General features: G+C 35.8%; 1 protein-coding gene across 1 annotated transcript in view; it reads right to left on the bottom strand.

Annotated features, from left to right (window-relative positions):
• The window catches only part of GABRB2 (gamma-aminobutyric acid type A receptor subunit beta2), a 298,709-nt gene that overhangs the window by 43,990 nt on the left and 235,705 nt on the right, over positions 1-19,014 (bottom strand). Inside the window, exons 6-9 of the mRNA XM_073802774.1 lie at positions 17,797-17,934; positions 16,038-16,190; positions 12,129-12,373; positions 7,582-7,695 (exon numbers count right to left, since the gene is read on the bottom strand). Coding sequence (XP_073658875.1) covers positions 7,582-7,695; positions 12,129-12,373; positions 16,038-16,190; positions 17,797-17,934 — 650 coding nt within the window. The remainder of the gene's footprint in view (positions 1-7,581; positions 7,696-12,128; positions 12,374-16,037; positions 16,191-17,796; positions 17,935-19,014) is intronic.

Raw genomic sequence — 19,014 nt, forward strand, 5'->3', positions numbered from 1 at the left:
TTATTATTTCCTCCTTTTCTAACATTTCTTTTTTTCTCTCATATAATTTCACTGGCTAACAATTTTGAAAAAGTTAAATAATAGTGGTGATGGTGAGCATCCATTTCTTGTTCCTGTCTTTACTGTCCCAGCTTTAGACAAAAGGTAACAGATAAAGCCTCTGGTTACATAGATAAATAGAGAAACCACAGCAGGGAAATACCCATTGCTTCCCAATTTCCTAAGGGATTTTAAATGAATACTGAATTCAATAGATACCTTTGAAAACCTTTTGGTATCTATTAAAAGGATGAAAAACTTTTCACCTTTTCAACTTATTAATATGGTAAATAATACTATATTTTTATTTTGAAATGATACTATATGGTTATGTTGTAGTTTGCTTTGAGTATTCTGTGGATTCAAAGTGATAAGTTAATTTAAAGATTATTTTTTCCCCCACTGATATTCATTAGTGAAGTGGATCCATAGCACCCTTTACGTACCTTTGTGTTTTTTTAGATATGGTTTTGGCACCTTATTTATGTTATATTACTTTCTAAATCATTTGGAAGTTCCTCTTTCTTTCTGCTACGATCTGCTAGAGTTTAAATACCAACGGAGTATTTGCTTTTTTTTTTAAAATAAATTTATTCATTTTATTTATTTTTTTGGCTGCATTGGGTCTTCGTTGCTGTGCACAGGCTTTCTCTAGTTGCAGCGAGCGGGGGCTACTCTTCGTTGCAGTGCGTGGGCTTCTCATTGCAGTGGCTTATCTTGTTGCGGAGTACAGGCTCTAGGTGTGAAAGCTTCAGTAGTTGTGGCATGAGAGCTCAGTAGTTTTGGCTCACGGGCTCTAGAGCACAGGCTCAGTAGTTGTGGCACATGGGCTTAATTGCTCCATGGCATGTGGGATCTTCCCAGACCAGGGATCGAACCTGTGTCCCCTGCATTGGCAGGTGGATTCTTAAACACTGAGCCACCAGGGAAGTCCCAGTACTTGCTTTTTAAAATTTGACAGGACTTACTGCTGAAACTTTCTAGGCCAGCTGACCCTTTGCAGTGGGAGTTAAATTTTTCTGTCAATTATCTTAGTTTTATCTTTGGTAATTAATCTGTTTTTGTTTTCTCTTTCTCCCAGGGTCAGTTTTGCTAATTTAGAATTTCTAAGGATGTCATGTATTTTACCACATTTTCTAACATATCTGCAAAATTTTCTTTTATTTGCACCTTTCTATGTAATTGTCATGTTTTAAAATTTTCTATTGTGGTTTACCACATTGGCTCCCTCTTTGCTTCTTTAATAAGCTTTTCCTTGGTCAATTATTTGCCTATTGTACTTAAATTTTTAAAAAATAACTGACTTACTTGTAAATTATTTTGTTTTAATTTTCTAATTTGTTAATTTACAATTTGTCTTAATTACTTCCTTCTACTTTTAGGTGTTTGGTTTGCTCTTTTTTTTAACTTCTTGAATTGAATATTATATTCACCTTTTAAAAGTACTTGCTAGAGATGTATTTGAAACTACAACTTTCTGACTGTTAATTATTTTAACCACATCCCTTAGGATTAATTATGTAGTATTTTAAGCTGCCATTATTTTCTAAATGTTCTTCAAATTAATTTTTATTGTACCTTTGATACATGGTTGTATAAAAATGAGTTTATACAACTAATAAACTTTATTAAATATACTGCTTAATGTTTCTTTCATTTTCTCTCTTTATTTCCAATCATTTAAGTTCATTTAGATGCTATTTCAATTTTAGTTTTATAAATTATGTATGAATTATTAACCAATCATTATATCTTTGTTTTACATTATAATTATATTTGTCAGTCTTAATAATTTTTAACTTCAATTCATCCTTATAGAGTAATAATATTCAATCTTCTATTTTCTTTGGATTTGTATTTACCTCATTTGTTTTTGTCTGTGACTTTACTTAGAATATTTTCCCCATACTTTTACTTTAGAAGTATTTCTAATAAATAGCATTTTATTGGGTTTAGTTCTTGATTTAATTTGAGAATCTTATTCTTTTGATATGTGAGTTGATATATGTTCTAGTTAAAACAGTTAAGACAACCTTGGTCTTAAGTCTATTATCTTAATTCCTGTTCTACATTTGCTTTTAAGTTGTCCTTATCCTTATTCTGATGTCTAACTTTACCTGCATTATCTGAATCTTTTTTTTACTGAAATATAGTTGACATATAATATTTTGTTAGCTTCAGGTACACTACATAATGATTTGACATTTGTATGCATTATGAAATAATCACCACATTAAGTCAAGTAACCATCTGTCCTCCTACAAGTTTATTACAATATCATTGACCATATCCCTTATGTTGTCTATATCCCCATAACTATTTATTATGTAACTGAAAGTCTGTACCTCTTAATACTCTTCATCTGTACTGCCCATGGGGTATGGGCACCCCTCTCCCTTTGACAAACAGCTGTTTATTCTCTGTATCTATGGGTCTGTTTTCATATTGTTTTGTTTAGTTTTGTGGATTCCACAAGTGAGATCATACAGTATTTGTCTTTCTCTGACTTGTTTTACTTAGCATAATGCATTCTAGGTCCATCCGTATTGTCACAAATGGCAATATTTCAGTTTTTATGGAGGAGTAACATTCCACTGTATATATACACTACATCTTTTTATCTATTTGCCTACTGATGGGCACTTAGGTTGATTTCATATCTTGGCTATTGTAAATAATGCTGCTCTGCATCTCTCTTTAGTTTATTTCCACCTTCTTCTCTGAGATTTTTATAAGATGAATTGTCAGTTCTTCTTCTACCATAATGACTCAGATTTTCATGCTTTAGTGTAATACCATAAAGATCTGAGAAAGCTGATCTCTTCCACTAAAGATTTTGATTTACATCTCAGGTGGAATCTACTTTTTAAGCAAGCATCCCAAATGACCTTAAGGAAGTCTATAGTAGAAACACAGTTGTATAGAAGTTATCTATGTTAATTTTAAACATATCCTTAATCTTCAAATTCTTGATTCATAAACTCAAGAATAAAAGGTAATTATTGAGTCCTTCCTGTGAATGAGAAAACAAATACTTCTCCCTCATCAACAATACCATCCTGATTTATTTTTATATATCTTCAGTATCTAATATTTAAAAATATTTCAATTATATTTTATTCTACAACTTTAATTTCTGGAGTTGTATAGTTTTAGTTCTACCTGTTATCTTTAGCTCTACATGCTAGCATATACTGACTTTTTCTGTTCTTAAGTTCTTACTTTGACTCTCTTTTGTTGGGGGCTAGATTTTTCTTTAGACTAAGCTATAATATTTTTCTTTGAATAAGGACGCATGGATGCTATGTTCCCTTAGACTTTACATATTGAGGATAGATTGTCTTTCTTTTGCATTAAAATAATATCAATAATATTCTTAGGTTATATTTTTCCCCCTCAGAACCCTGTAATATTTTTCCATTGTCTTATAAAATTTAATATTGCCGTGGAGTAGTTTGAGATTTTTTTTTCCTTACCTGTTGGTCACTTTTTCTGACTGGAAGTTTAATAATGTTAGAAGAATATAATAAGGTGGCAATGGTATTATATAATTTTAATCTTAGAACCCAGTATATCCTTTTGGCTTACTGATTAATTTCATTACAGGTATGTATAAACACACAAAGTACAGCAGAGTAGTTAGAGTGTATCCTCTAGTCATATTTTCTGTTCAACCATTTTTTTAGCTGTTCAACCTTAAGAAAATTAATTACACGTTCTGGGTCTCTGTTCATCATTTATAAAATTATAACTGCTACAACACAGGGTAATAATGACTAATGTTATGAGATAATATATATAGAGTGTTTAAGCATATACATGGCATTCAAGAAGTATTTATCATTATTATAATTAGCTATTGATGTCAGATTTAAATATTTTTTTCTATTTGCTTTTTGTTCCATTCTATACTTCACCAACATTATGGCTCTGCATGTTTGCTCTGCTGTACCTATCCTGTATATTATGTTTTCTCTAAGTGGTTTTTAACTGTACATCTCTTTTTTTCTGTATTTGGCATGATTTTCTACAGCCTGAACTTTGTGTTACTGCCTTGATTTTTTTGCCATATTGATTTTCTTTCTTAACTATTTTAGATGCAGTTATTAGTGTCTATGAAAATTGTTCATCCTTGATCTTTTGTTTCATATTCTCTTTCAATTTTTGCAAGAAAAACACTTTTTTAATGAAAGTTTTTAATATATCCTGAAATATTTTTTCCATTAACGGGTCATTATCTGTCTTTTGCGTGCTGAGTTCCTCTCTCTCTCCCTACGAACGAGTGAGAGAGAGAGAGAGAAAGAGAGCAGGGAGAGACAATGTCATTTGCTAGTTTTCCTGCACAGTTGCCATGCTGATTCTTTGTTTAGATGCTTCATTTATAGGCAGACCTTTCTATAGAGTTTTCCTATTTGCTCAAATATAGCTTGGGTAGATTCTTCTGGATTTTGCTTACACTAACATTGGCCCTCCTTATGCATTTCTGTCTCTCTGCAGAGCTTCAGTTTTAGTTGGGTGTTATTTTTGTTTTGCTTTTCCATTGCCATTTTATCCTTTACGGCTTTTGGACAGAGAAGAGAAAAACTGCACCTGGGTTTTTGGATTCTTATATCTCCATTTCTCTAACACTTTTCACAACAGAAAGCAGTTAGACATCAGTTTTCTGTTTCTTCATCATTTTAAGGGCTGGGTGATATGTATGTGTGTGTCTGTGTGTGTGTGTGTATGTGTGTGTGTATACTGCCACACTCTCATAGTAGGTATGTAAACTATAGTAGAACTTTTCTAGGGAACAATTTGGCAATATGTATCACCATTTTAAAGCATATACTTTTTGACTCAGAAATTTCACTTTAAGAAATATATTAGGAATCAATGGTGTGTAAACATGTCAGCAATGGGGTACTTATTTTAGTTGTTTACAATCAAAAACCACTTAGAGGGGCTTCCCTGGTGGCGCAGTGGTTGCGAGTCCACCTGCCGATGCAGGGGACACGGGTTCGTGCCCCGGTCCGGGAAGATCCCACATGCTGCGGAGCGGCTGGGCCCGTGAGCCATGGCCGCTGGGCTTGCGCATCCGGAGCCTGTGCTCCGCAACAGGAGAGGCCACAACAGTGAGAGGCCCGCGTACCGCAAAAAAACCAAAACAAAACAAAAAAACACTTAAAACAATGTAAATGTCTAACAATAGGTGTTTGTTATATAGATTATGGTATATACATTCAATAAAATATTTTGTAGTTATTAGAAATGATGTATACTTATACTGATGTTTAAAGACACAAAAAAGGTAAGTAGAAAATAGCATACACACAATAGTAGAGCATAATTATTTGTATAAAAGTATGTCATTAAGTGTGAAAAAAGGACAATGCTAACAATGATTATATCTGGGTGTGGAGTACAGGTGGTTTTCATTGCCTTTGCACATTTTGTTTAAAAGACTGACCATGAATTAGTTTTACAATCATAAAACAGTAATAGAGATAAAAAAAGAAAAATTGAGAAAGATACACACTGCTACCATCTCCAGAATAATAGCAACAATTTATGGAGTGCTCTATGTCTGGTACTGTATAAGGCCCTTAACAAATTATCTCATTTAATCCTCTCAGTAGCTCCATGAAGCAAAATTTTATTGTTTCAGTTTTCAGCTGAGGAACTTGAAGGATGGAAAAGTTAAACATGTGTAATGTTACACAGCTCATAGAAGACCATGCCTGAAGGTGAACCCAGTTCAGTCTGATTCTAACAGCTACCATCATCCCAGTGCATTCCATTGCCTCTGAGGATTGTCAAATACATTTCAATGCTTTTGCAGGTTACAGGTTTAACAGCTCATCATTCAAACTTTTGAATATTGGCCCTTATTTCATACTCTAAATACGAACTTAAAAGAGAATTAAAAAGACAGAGTAAAGACACACCCAACAAAGAAAAGTATAAAGGCAGATGACATTAAGATTCATATTTCAATGTAAATCATTCTCTTTAACATAATGTTTTATGAAATAGAGAGAAAGAGTTCTTGACAAATGAGGGTCCAAATCATGGCATCGGAGAGTATCATTAACTTTCAATCCGTCGGCTGACAAGAACAACAGAGGCAAATTTTCTTTCAAATATTCTCATAATCTGAGGATTTTCCTGAATTTTCATGTAACTTTTACCCAGTCATAGACCAATCATGCAGTATACTCTGATTTTGATTTTGGAAAATACATTATTTTTCAACCATTTTCATCATAAACCCGAACTCCAACTGTCAGACATATTTTCTTCTAAATGATTAGCATTCTACCCAGAATACCGCCCAATCAAATCAGTCTACTTCCATTTCAACAATAGTGGCTTCAGTTAAAAACAAGAACCGCAGCAACATCACAAATGAGATAGCCTGAGAGAACAGACATAGTAGGGGATTGGGACTAAAATAGTGAGTAACAAAATTTCAAACACCTCTTCTCCTGGAATCTACCTAATATCATTTATCAGACTCATGCTACGTATAACACAACAAGTAATGAAGTTAAAAGAACAACTTAAAATAGTAAAACCAACTAGCAATTTAAGAGGTTAACCATAACTGTTTCCCACCCCAAAGGTAATAACAATGAGGAATCAAGGAATTTGGGGTCAGAGCCACAAAACTAAGGTAGAACATGACACTTCAAGGTATAATAATGACAGCTTCTCTGGCATCAAGTCCTCATAGGAAAGATTCACAGCGTTCAATATCATTCACTGCCTCACCAAGAAACAGAACGAAAACAAATGAGAGGTAGGCAGTAGATGATAATGTGGAACGGTGACGATCACCATCTTCCTCCTCCAGTTTGGCGGGTAATGTGAATGACAATTTGCCAATTAAGAAATGTAAACACATGAGGATTCAGAAACTGAACTCTAAGTTTTAGCCCCCAATGGGCTTTCTTCGGAGTTCATTTAAGTCAAGAGCATTGTCAAGAAACAATCTCAATTATTGCCTCTTATCTATCATTATAACAAACTGGGCCTGCTGAGATAATACTTATTTCTAAAATATAAATAACAATAAAGGAACAAGGACTTGATGCAAACATAACATTCTCACACACAAGTGAATGATCTAGGGCAGAAAATATAGGTTCCTGAATTCTAAGCCAACCTACGGAAGGACTGTATAATTCTCCACCTATTCCACCAACCCAAAGAAACACAACAAGAAAACTAAGAAATGCCAGAGTATATAATGATACTCTATACTCTCAATACAAATGACAAGAAGTCTCAAAATACGATCCGCTTGTTTTCTTTCTTTAGCACAACAATAATGTATGAGTGGAACACTGAAGCTTAGGTTCATCATAACTACATTTAAAAAAAACAAACCCAGGAAAACCCCATTATGGTCTCATGAAAACATTTAACGTATCCCCACGTCTCAGGATACAAGTCCATAGGTTATCCGCAAAAACGCCATACATTAATTTAAAGGGAACAGCTAAACATATTGGCTCCAACAGAAATACAAATAAATGGATTAAAAACTGGCTATCTAACCGTATACAGAGAGAAATCGTAATTGGTAGTCCGTCTAGTTGGGGAGAGGTTTCCAGTTGGGTCCCACAAGGATCGATATTGGGTCCCATTTTGTTTAATATCTTTATAAAAAATCTGGAAGACAAAGTAGAGAATGTGCTAATTAAGTCGACTGATGCCACTAGATTAGAATTGGTGGTTAAAGTAAATTGGCTATAGATAAATGCTACTGGTCTCTAGAAAGACCGATGCTAACAGAGACTAGAACTTCTAAATAGTTCTTTTTAATGTATCACTTACAAAATCTAGTTTCAAGCACTAGAAATAAATAAATTTAAAAGATCTTAGTGCTCTGCTTAACCAAAAATTTAGGTGTAATGGATAAAGACAACACAGAGACTCCAACACCCATGAATGCAGAATAAAGGATGCCACCCCCCCAGTAGATCTTTTCGGTGCAGCTTTATTGGGAAAACTGGTGGTTGTGGGTCTCTCGATACAGTAAGGATATTGGAGGCATTTCAGGTATGCAAGAATCAGGGTGGTGAAAAGACAGAAGTAACTTAAAGTCTCAAATATATATACACCTAGTTATTGGCAGAAAAATAAACAAGAAAACAACATAAAGCTTAAAAGAAAAAAAGGGAGAGCTGAAAACTTGAAGGCATGAACAAGAAAAGTGGGAAAATTGATCAAGAGAAAATCCTATAAGGAAACACACACACACACACACACACACACACACAATAGAAGAATGCAAGGTGTAACAGGAGAGCTTTCCTAACACTAGAAAAAGAGACTGTAGTTTTTTAGCTACTCCTGAAAACACTGAAGAAAAAATTCAGTAGAACTCTTACTGTTTTGAGGTTTATTTTTAAAAATCTTAGTAGTTAACAACTTAATTTGTCGCATGGAGACAACTGTGAAAGTAACAAGGCTTGTCAGCTACGGACTCCTGTAGACAGACGGGTTTTTTTAGGTGATGTGAACTGAATATATAGACTAATCTGGAATCAGCTTTTAAATTTTATATTATTTTTTCACTTGCTTGCACAGAGGAATAACGACTAGAAAACCTAGATCATCTCAGAAATCTTGTTAACTTTGCTATGCAACCTTGGATAGTTAACTTTCTTTCAGAGCCTTAGTTTTTCCATCAGTTAAACACCAGACTAAGAATTGTTTTAAGAGCTGCAGATAACTCTTGTTAAAATAAGAATTTACAGGAAACTTCATACAGGGAAGAGATTAGAAAAATGTGGAAGCATGCCTTTGAGTGACAGTGGGCTCCCACCTGGCTAGGCTTCCCATTTTCATCCCTCCTGCCCTCAGGACAGAGAAGAGTTTAAAAATCACTTTAGACCATATGACATGCTGCTTCTGTCTCTAGGAAACCATCAATGGAACCAGAAAAAGTCAATCCCTCTCCTAGTGACTGATTGCTCCGGAGCATCCAACAATACTTAGTTGATTATATGTGCCTGATCTTTAAAAAAAAAAAAAAAACTGTAAAATTACAGTTAAAAAGAAGGAACATTCTTGATAAGAAATAGAGTGACATTATTCATGATGCCGACACAAAAGAAAGCATTGTGCAATCAGAGCCCTCTGTGGGTCTCCTCTAACCCTTCATGCTGTGTTAAAAAAAAAAAAAAAAAAGGGAGCCTGGAATGTTAGATGGCTACCTTTAAAAAATCTAATCAACATGGCTCTAAGGATTCTGGCCTAAGAAATAATTGATAAAGTTTATAGTTGGCTTGCTATCGATTTTACAGCGAATACCTGTTGAAAAATGATTTCGTTGCTTTGACTTTAAAACTTCCAAAGTGAAACATTCCTCTGTAGGTAATACTTTTTTAGGGATAGGACTGCATCCTACATACTAGAGCATGCAGAACGCACAAGCAAGTATCGCCAATAGGTCTGGAGACTGTAAATTTTATTTTGAAAAGTAATAATGTTTATCGTTTATAATATTTTGTTAATATTTATCACTTACCTAGTGCTTATCATATACTGGGGACTATGCTATTTTCTACATTTTATCATAACTTCATAACTTATGAGAGGAATTAACTCTATTTTACAGATGAGGAAACTAAAGGGTCAGAGAGACTTTTTTTCCCCCGTATTATCACACAACTACTAAATAGAGGGTAAATATCAAACCTGACTGACTCTAAAATATCTGTTCAGAATTACTGTGCTAAATGATAACTCCTGATACCATGATGTTATTGCACACTGATCAAAGAAAGAAGAGACTCCACTTGTGCTAAAGAGTTTTAAGAATAGGACACGTATCTTACATTTTTCTCAAGTTTGAAGCCGGAGGATTGGACTAGCATAGTTTTTTAACCTCAGCAGTACTGACGTTTTGGGCTGGATAATTGTTATGGGGAGGCCGTCCAATGCACTGTAGGATGTTTAGCAGCACGGCTGGCCTCTACCCACTAGATACCAGTGGCAATCCCCTCCTCCTGGTTTTGATAATCCAAAACATCTACAGACATTGTCAATGATCCTCTGACGGGGGCGGGGGGGGGGGGCGTGGTGGCAAAATGGCCTGAGATTTGAGAACCACTGTACTAGAAGAATTCTGGTATCTTTTTTATTCTCTCATTCTATGCTCTGAATTGTGGATCCAACTTCAGCCAAGAGGATGCATGGGTTTTGCATCACTATGGGGTACCTGCCCAGTGAACCATTCCCTACCTCCATCTCAGTACATTGAGTTTAAAACTACCTGAAGCTCTCCAGGTTCAGTCTGCTACAAACCTGCCACTCTCTGGTACTTAAATTTATTATGTAAATGCAAATTGGTATGAAAAAATAGGGTAGGTGAAAGTGAAGAGAGATCAGATGTTAAGCCAGCTTTGCTTTAGGCAATTTATTGAGACTCATTTCAAACTGCTGTCCTAGGAGATTGTTTTATTTGTTCATTTTCTTTACTAAAGGTACTCTATCAGGAAAATTGTAAAATGGGTTTAAAAAGCATTCTCTATTTGACAGCCCGAGAGAGTCATAATGCTACCTTGGAATCTATTAACAGATTCCAATAAATGAAACCCGGAGCACTGAAAAGAGATTGACAACTTCCTAGACCCTGTGGTTCACTGGCTTATAAGGGCCATACTTAAAATTTGCATCATTATGAATATCATCTCCTGGGAAGGAGTGCTTTTGATTAGAGAATAGTCCAAAATCGAATATCAGACCTATGGATATATGGAAAATATCAGTGAGTCAGAAGCTTTCATTGGGTTTGCACCAAATAAAACTCAATGGCAGGGATTATTTATGGTGTGCCACCCTTGGAATTAAATTGAAGTTCGAAATATTAAAATGTAAATGCAATAATTATTGGATGGTTAACAATCCCAGATAGCTTAAAAGTATTACTATTTTCTTAGTTCCATCACTATGAACTATTTACCAAATCCAACATCATGCACTACTTTATAAACGCTATTTATGGCAGATATTAAAATAAGTCCTTGTTTTTTTTGTCTATTTTGAAGCGCCTAAATTTGCACTATGGGAAAATGCATATGTAAATATTCTGTTCAGTGCCGCAAGTTATATAACAGGAAGCCAGGTGAAGTCACATTTTGGGAGTAAAGATGGCTAGATCTATTGGAACTATTGTCGAAAGCCTCAAAATTGAGATTCTAAATCTTGAATGCAAATAAGAATAATATTTGGAGAATTAAAAAAAATTATGATGCCCAGGCATACCCCAGGAACAATCAAATCAGAATTTCTGGGGATGAAACCCAGGCTTCAGTATTTTTTAATGCTTTCCTAGTCATTTAATTGAGCACCCAAAGTTGAGAACCATTGCTTTCAAGAATAAATTAGATTTACAACTGTGTAGGAATTTTTCTTTGGCTATGCCTGACTTAAGCAACATGGTAGCCTCCTGTACTCAAATGCTTCAAGGATTTTAAGTAGTACATGTGCAAGGCATTAAGTAATTATCTGTCACTTAAAAAGTAAGTTATTCTTTTTTTCCCTTCCACTTCTTTTTCTATCCATCTGATGACTTCAAGAACACAGTCTCAGTTTGTTGCTGGTGGGTCTTTAGCACATGTCTGTACATGCTTATTTCCTTTTTAAATCAATGAGAATGCAGAGCTCAGGCCTAGAGCCTTTATTTAGTATAACCTAGAATTTAATAACACAGTTCCATTTTTATTTATACTTAAGATTATCTTCCAGCAAGTAATACTGATTTAAGTGATATGAAATTTCCTTTTTTAAAATAAATTTAAATAAAGTGAGTAAATTTAAATAAACATAAAGTAAATAATAGTACATATTATACTCATATATGGAATAAGTCACAAAGGTGGTTCTCAGATGACTATGGTTTGGGCCACCCTAGTGTTAAGGTAAAGGGCATGTAAATGTTGTACCATAAATTTGGGCCCTAATTGTGCCTCCATCACTAATTATCTCTTCCCTGGGCTTTGGTTTTCTCATTTGTTAACAAGGCCATGAACCTATATTGCAGGCATTCTTCTATGAGTTTAAGAAGCAAGGAGGGCTTTGCCCTTTGAACTTACCTTGTTGACATCCAGACGCATCTTCTCATTGTTGGCACTGGCAGCCTTTTCAGCTGCTTTCTTTTGGCGTTGAGGTCCCCTCCCAAAAAAGATGTAGTTGACCAAAGCATATTCCAGAAGGGCCATGAAAACAAAGACAAAGCACCCCATCAGGTACATGTCAATGGCCTTCACATAAGGGATTTTAGGGAGAGTTTCCCGGAGGTGGGTATTGATAGTGGTCATTGTTAGCACAGTTGTAATTCCTGTAAAAAATGAGAGAGTTAGAGTAATAGTGTTTGTATTTCCTTTCTGCTTTCATCATAGCTGGAAAGTTTAACTGTATTTTTTTACTTGTTTATAGATACTGCAAAATATATACCAGGCACTTATTATATAGCAGCCCTGTGATAGGCCCTGGCAATATGTATAAATCATTAATTTATAGCAAACATTAATAATCATTTGGGGGGCATTTCCTTTAATTACATTTTTATATTTATAGTTATGTATCTAGTGGGGGGCTAGAGATGTGAATTAAATGCTATGATAGACATCTGTGTAAGGTGAAAGTTGAGAATATGGAGAAGATCCTAGTTTAGCCCATGATGTGGCAGGGAAGAGATCAGGAAATATAGACTTCGGAGCTGAGTCTTGAAGAATGAGTCAGAGTTACCCAGGCAAACAAAACCTGGAGGTCAAAAGTGGTAGTAGACCTAAGGGCATTGGTGGTGGAGAGAGTTTATTTATTTATTTATTTTTAAAATAAATTTATTTATTTATTATTTTTTGCTGTGTTCAGTCTTTGTTGCTATGCACGGGCTTTCTCTAATTGTGGTGAGCAGGTGCTTCTCTGTTGCCGTGTGCGGGCTTCTCATTGTGGTGGCTTCTCTTGTTGCGGAGCACGGGCTCTAGGCGCACGGGCTTCAGTAGTTATGCCTCGCGGGCTCTAGAGCACAGGATCAGTAATTGTGGTGCACGGGCTTGTGGGATCTTCCTGGACCAGGGCTCGAACCCGTGTCCCCTTCATTGGCAGGCAGATTCTTAACCACTGTGCCACCAGGGAAGCCCGAGAGAGTTTTTTTAAAGGGGTGCTTTGTGGGGGTGAAAGTACACAGCCCATCAAAAGAATCTCAAGAAACTCAATGTGGGTACATTATAGGATATGATGGGAAGAATGATGAGCAAAGTGGAGATTAAGGGCTGCATAATGGAAAGTTACATACACAGTGCCTAATGCAGAACTTGAACTTAAAATTGAAGGCAATGTGAGGCTACTGACCAGCTTCCAGTAGGGAGGTATCAGGGACAAACTGTGTTTAGGACGATCATGAGGGTAAGCATGCAAGACAGGAAGCAGAATACCAGCTGAGAGTTTTTCAGAATAAGTAAGTGATGAAGGGAAAATAAATTAAAATCACTGTAAAAGTACTGAACTCAATGAATGCATTAAACAGATGATGTGAACAATGATTGCAAAAAATATGGAAACTAGAGGTGGAGAGTAACAGAGAAGCAGCTGTCTAGCCTTCGTGTTTCTGGGTTGGGAATGTAGGCACATAATGCACAGATAAATAATATAGAAGTATTACAAGACTCTATGGGAAACGCCACACTATGTCAGGTTATTACCACTAGTCCAGCTGAGGGAACATCTCCAACAGTGGGGAGTAGTTTTCCCAAAGCTGTAATTGGAGGGATAGACAGAGATATGCTGGGTAAAAGCAGTGGGAGTCCAGAGCCCTGAGTTTCCTACAAAGGTCCAGCTTTGTAGGAAAAGAGTGATGTGAAAACAGAGCTCCTAGGTCAAGATCACACAGATGGGAAGTTGCAGAGTCAAAATTTGAACTGGGGTGTCTCTGGCTCAGAAACCTGTGCCCTTAAACACTACCCGATAACACAGACCAAAAGTTAATTTTCAATTCTATTTTTTAAGAACGTATGTTTTCTGATTTAATTTTTTCTCTCTAATAAGATAATTTTTGCCTTGCTTTTCTATATGCTCATGAAACAGATACAGAAAAAATAAATTTGAGCATCCAATTCTGAGCATGGCCAAAAAAATATGGTTATACTTTAGATCTAGGTATTTTATAGTTCTCACATCTTTTCTATGTTAGACATTTTGATACATTTTCCAATTTTACTTTTCATTATTTCATCTAGAGCTTATCTTGGATGACATGAATATTACATGTATATTATAAAACAGACAACACTAATTTTACTATTTATCTAAATCTCATGTTAAGGTGTTTCTGACCTAGTAATAAACTGCTCACATAAAAGACATTTGACAATTTTCTTTCAAAAAGTAAATAACTTATGTATTATTCCTGTAATAGGCATCAAATTGATAACAGATTTTCATTTTGGAATAACAGGATATTTACAAATTCCATTCATTACTTTATTCAGCAGGTATTTACTGGACACCATTCGCTGTGTGAGACACTACAAATATAATGGAAGCAAAATTAGATATGGACCTTCCTCCAAGGTATCTTCAGTACCATGAGGAAAATGAACATCACAAACCAAATAAATATAAATTATAACTGTGGCTGGTCTCCAAGGTTGGTCTACAGTATTTTAAGAGAATATATCACAAGGGACTTGACTCAGTCCAGGAGGTAATTAATTCTCCTTCCATCCCTGAACCACCACAATCTAATCTCAACACAGCAGCCAAAGTTATCCCTTTGTATCTGAAATCATGTCAGTTCTTTGCTCAGTGTTGCTCTAATTTCACTCAGAATAAAAGCAAAACTTTTATTATGGCCCCTGGACCATTTCATCATCTTTTAGTCCCCTCTCCCTGACATTATCTCTACTCCTGAACTCACTCTGCATCTGCCTTACAGGCCACCTTGCTCACTTGCTTGGCATGTTTCTACCTGAGGGCCTCTTCATCAAGCTGGAATATTCTCATCCAGACATTTATGTGACTCGATCTTCTTCAAGTCTTTATCCATTGGCAATCAATGAAGTCTACGCTGATTGTTCTAAACTGTACCCCTAGTATACCCACCCCCTTACCTTGCTTATTTCCACTCTACAGGTTTACCATATTATATAATTTGCATGTTAAATGCAAAATAAATTTACTTTTTTACCTTTTATTGCTAGAACATAACTTCCAGAAGGACACTGGCTTTATCTCCAGTGCCCAGTATGTTTGACACATAGTAGGTGCTCAAAAAATTTTTGTTGTATGAATAATGACTTTGCTAAGGAATTAATGATTTAATTGAGATATACTGGTGAAGCACTTAACTCAAAATTTAAAGGGATTAGTCAGAACTCAGAATAATAAAGATTGCATAAAAGGTCATAAATTTACTATATCTGGAGTTAGCAACATAAAAATGTTCACGAAATACAATTTATTCTCTTCCTCTGGTGTCATGATGGAAAAACGTCATGCATAAGATAAGTGATGCCATGGATGATTTCCCAATATTCTTACTTTGTTGTCTCCTGCCCTCTGCCATGCTATCCCAAAATCTTAGTTAAGACTTCAGAATTTTCTGCTCATTGATTAGTTGCACATTTCATTTCTTTGTTTCTTGTTCAGAATAATAATTAAAAAAAAGATGGAAGAGAGCTCTTCCCAGGTAAGGAAACACAGATAAAAACAACAATTATCTAGCAATATTACATGAACTATGCTTCAATAAAAATATCAAGCTGATGGGACTAATTTCATTACCGACAGCTACATAGTTAACTAATTTTGACATGAAAGAGTTTTAATTTGTGTTTAACTGATTTAACGCTGAATCAGATCACCCAACGTCTCATAGCCAAATTCTTATAATGTGCGCAGTCCGGTCTTGTCACGCATCGCAAATTCGAGGGTAAGGAAAGTGCACGTGCACTCACGCGCACACACAGGCACACTCCACAAGCAGTCAGATTGATGCCTACCTAATGCCACTCTTGCAGCTGAAGCATCGTAATTAATCCAGAAGGAGACCCAGGAGAGGATAGTGATCAAGATAGATGGCATGTATGTTTGCAGGATAAAGTAACCAATGTTTCTCTTAAGCTTAAAGCTGAGGGACAACCTGGGATAGGAACCTAGAAAGACAATTTTAAAACATCATCGTTATCAATCAATATTTATAGGATACTTTTCTTTAAAGGCCCACAAACAGTTTGTATATCTTTCCTAAACTCAATTTTAGCTCCTGGTGAAGGGCATTTTCTTCTGCAAAAGTGGTCTGAGAAAACAGGGCTTTTAATTAGCAGGACTTACTCAGTGTTAAATATATTCCACACTCATCAGTAATTGAAAGAATTCCAGCTCTTCCCTCCTCAGCCTCCTACACTGAATCAAATGTTCTCATTCTCTGCAACTGTGATGACAAGACAATTTGAGACAGTCCCTTGGTTCCCCCTTTAACTGTTTTTCAGCAAGTCCATCCTGTACATTTATGTATATAAGAATAAGGCTGCACACTCTGATTATAGGGAAAGAAATCTCTTCACAAGCCCCAGGATGCATTTTAAGGCGAGGATCAGTGGCAAGGCTGCAGTTAGTGCAGCAAATTCCTGAAATTTTGTGAAGGTTTTCATGTGTACGCAGTAATTTTTCTAATTTCATTGCTTCCATCAAAGTTTTAAAAGGATTCCTGACCCACCAAAAGGTGGAGAGTCACTTTTCCTGAGCAATGTTTGTGGGAGATATAACTAAGGATCAGATTCTTGAAGCTGGGTCTTTTGATGGTGTGGACCTGGGGAATTACATTTTAAATGAGATATGTAACAGAATACAGTCTTATAACCTAAAAGAGTCACATTGACAAATGGTGTGTGTGTGTGTGTGTGTGAGGGGGGGGATATTCTTACTAACTGAAAGCCTTGTCTAGCCCTCTTGGACTGAAGCAAGTATATTAATATTAAAGTAAAAATATTTTAAGTAGAAACTCATTTCTATAGTGTCTCGGGGGTTCAAAGAACCTCAAACCTAAGAAGAGTTTCTGTTGTTTCTTTTGCAAAGCTGGAGGCTATTTTGTATTCTTGCTTGAAGTAGTTTTCAGGGACAGGAAGTGCCTGAGTCCTTAGCAGACAATTCAAAATCTACAGTTACTGTATTAGCTATTTCTGTGCTTGGGGAATTCATTTCAATAAGAAAAATATAAAGAGGGATATTCCTGTGGACTTATTTTTCTTTTAATGAGTATGGAGCAAATTACTGCATTCCTGGGCTTTTTTGTTAAAAATCTGTGCTGATGAAAACAAGTCTGACCTCAATACTGGAAGAATAAGAATGGTAAATGTATCAGGATAATCTCAACATCTGGAAAAGATTTTAGCTCCAAAACAGTAGGTAAGGCTACGTAAAGAAAGTCCTACCCTTTGAGAAAAATGTGAAGTCCTCCCACCCTACTGTGTTTAGAGAATTTCACTGTGGTCAGACTTGAGTGAACTATGACCTGGCTGTCCTCAGTATGTTTCAAGGAATTATGATAGTACATGAGAGACATTTGCTTTGCTGGGGGTGCCTTCTTGAAAGTAAATGGATGGGTTCCAAATGGGCTTGCTGGGGAACTGAGCATTTTCAGCAGATCTAAGTCTTCCAGAGTCCCCATCCTTCCCTGGGACCTGATCCTGATATAAGTGAACCCTTTTGGCAAAATATAATAAAGCCCCTTTTCTCTTAACTATTTGCCCTGATACAAACCTGTGGAAAAAACAACCTTCTTGGTGATAAGTTTATAATCTACAATAGAGAACTGTGGAAGTTCAATCTTGGTTACTCCTGTTACTGCATTATCATCCCCACGCCAGTAAAACTCAATGTCATCAGTTGTATATCCATCTGTAAAAGGAAACACACAAACACATATACAGATACACACAAAAAAGACAAACAAAATAGAAAAAAATAACTGTTTAGGAAATGAACTGTATAAACAATAACAGCTACAGCTAAAGGTTATTATGTGTTAGGTATCACGCCAAGCACCTTAAGTATATTACTATCTTTAATCCTCACAATAATCCCATTGGGGAAGTATAATTAGGCTCACATGAGGCAACAAAGGCTGAGAGAAATTAACAGCTTATATTAAGTCTTGTAACTAGGAAGTGGTATCGTTGGGACTTGAACCTAGATTTATCTGATTATGAACCTCATTCTCTCAAACAGCATCACATTATCACATAACCCTGGGTTGTACTCTAAGAGAAGACAAAAGAAGAGAAAAATCATTTAAGTTATCAGTACAGTATTAAATGGTACCAAACCCTTCCCCGCCAATACAAAATATCTGAATTACAAAATATTTGGATTTTAAGTCGGAAGAGAAGTGATCATGAAGAAGTGAGTCATTAATTTTTTAACATTCATAGACATGATCTCCAAATTTGATTTTGCAGCATATCTAAACCCCTCAAAAAATGCCCTAAAAATTCAAAACAACATATAATTTCCAGCAGTTTTAAGCAGTAAGTACAAATGCAGAGTGTACACCGCAAATGCACAGTGCATTTAGGGGGTCTGGCTCCATTCATCCAACAATTACTTATTGAGCACCTACTATGCTTGTCAGTGCAGTTGCTGGGGATAGGACTCTGAACAATAAAAACATGACCTCTTTTATAATGATCCTTTCAATCCATGGGGTAGAGTGGGACAAACACACGTATTCTAATTAGTAAGCACACATATAACTGCAGTGAATAAACACATATTATATTGCAAACAATGCTGTACAGGGAAGCATGCAATGAAATCCAGTGAATACCAATATTTTACAAACTCACGCATCCCCCACAAGTCCCCCCAAAAGCATTCGTCATATTTGTATATCACATTTATCTCTTCAAAGAACATTTGCACCCAGATAGCTGAATCTTTACGAGTCTAGGAGGCAGGCAGCACACAGAATCTCCTCCA

The sequence above is a fragment of the Tursiops truncatus genome, chromosome 3 (genome assembly GCF_011762595.2).
Source record: "Tursiops truncatus isolate mTurTru1 chromosome 3, mTurTru1.mat.Y, whole genome shotgun sequence".
NCBI classification, from domain to species: Eukaryota; Metazoa; Chordata; class Mammalia; order Artiodactyla; family Delphinidae; genus Tursiops; species Tursiops truncatus.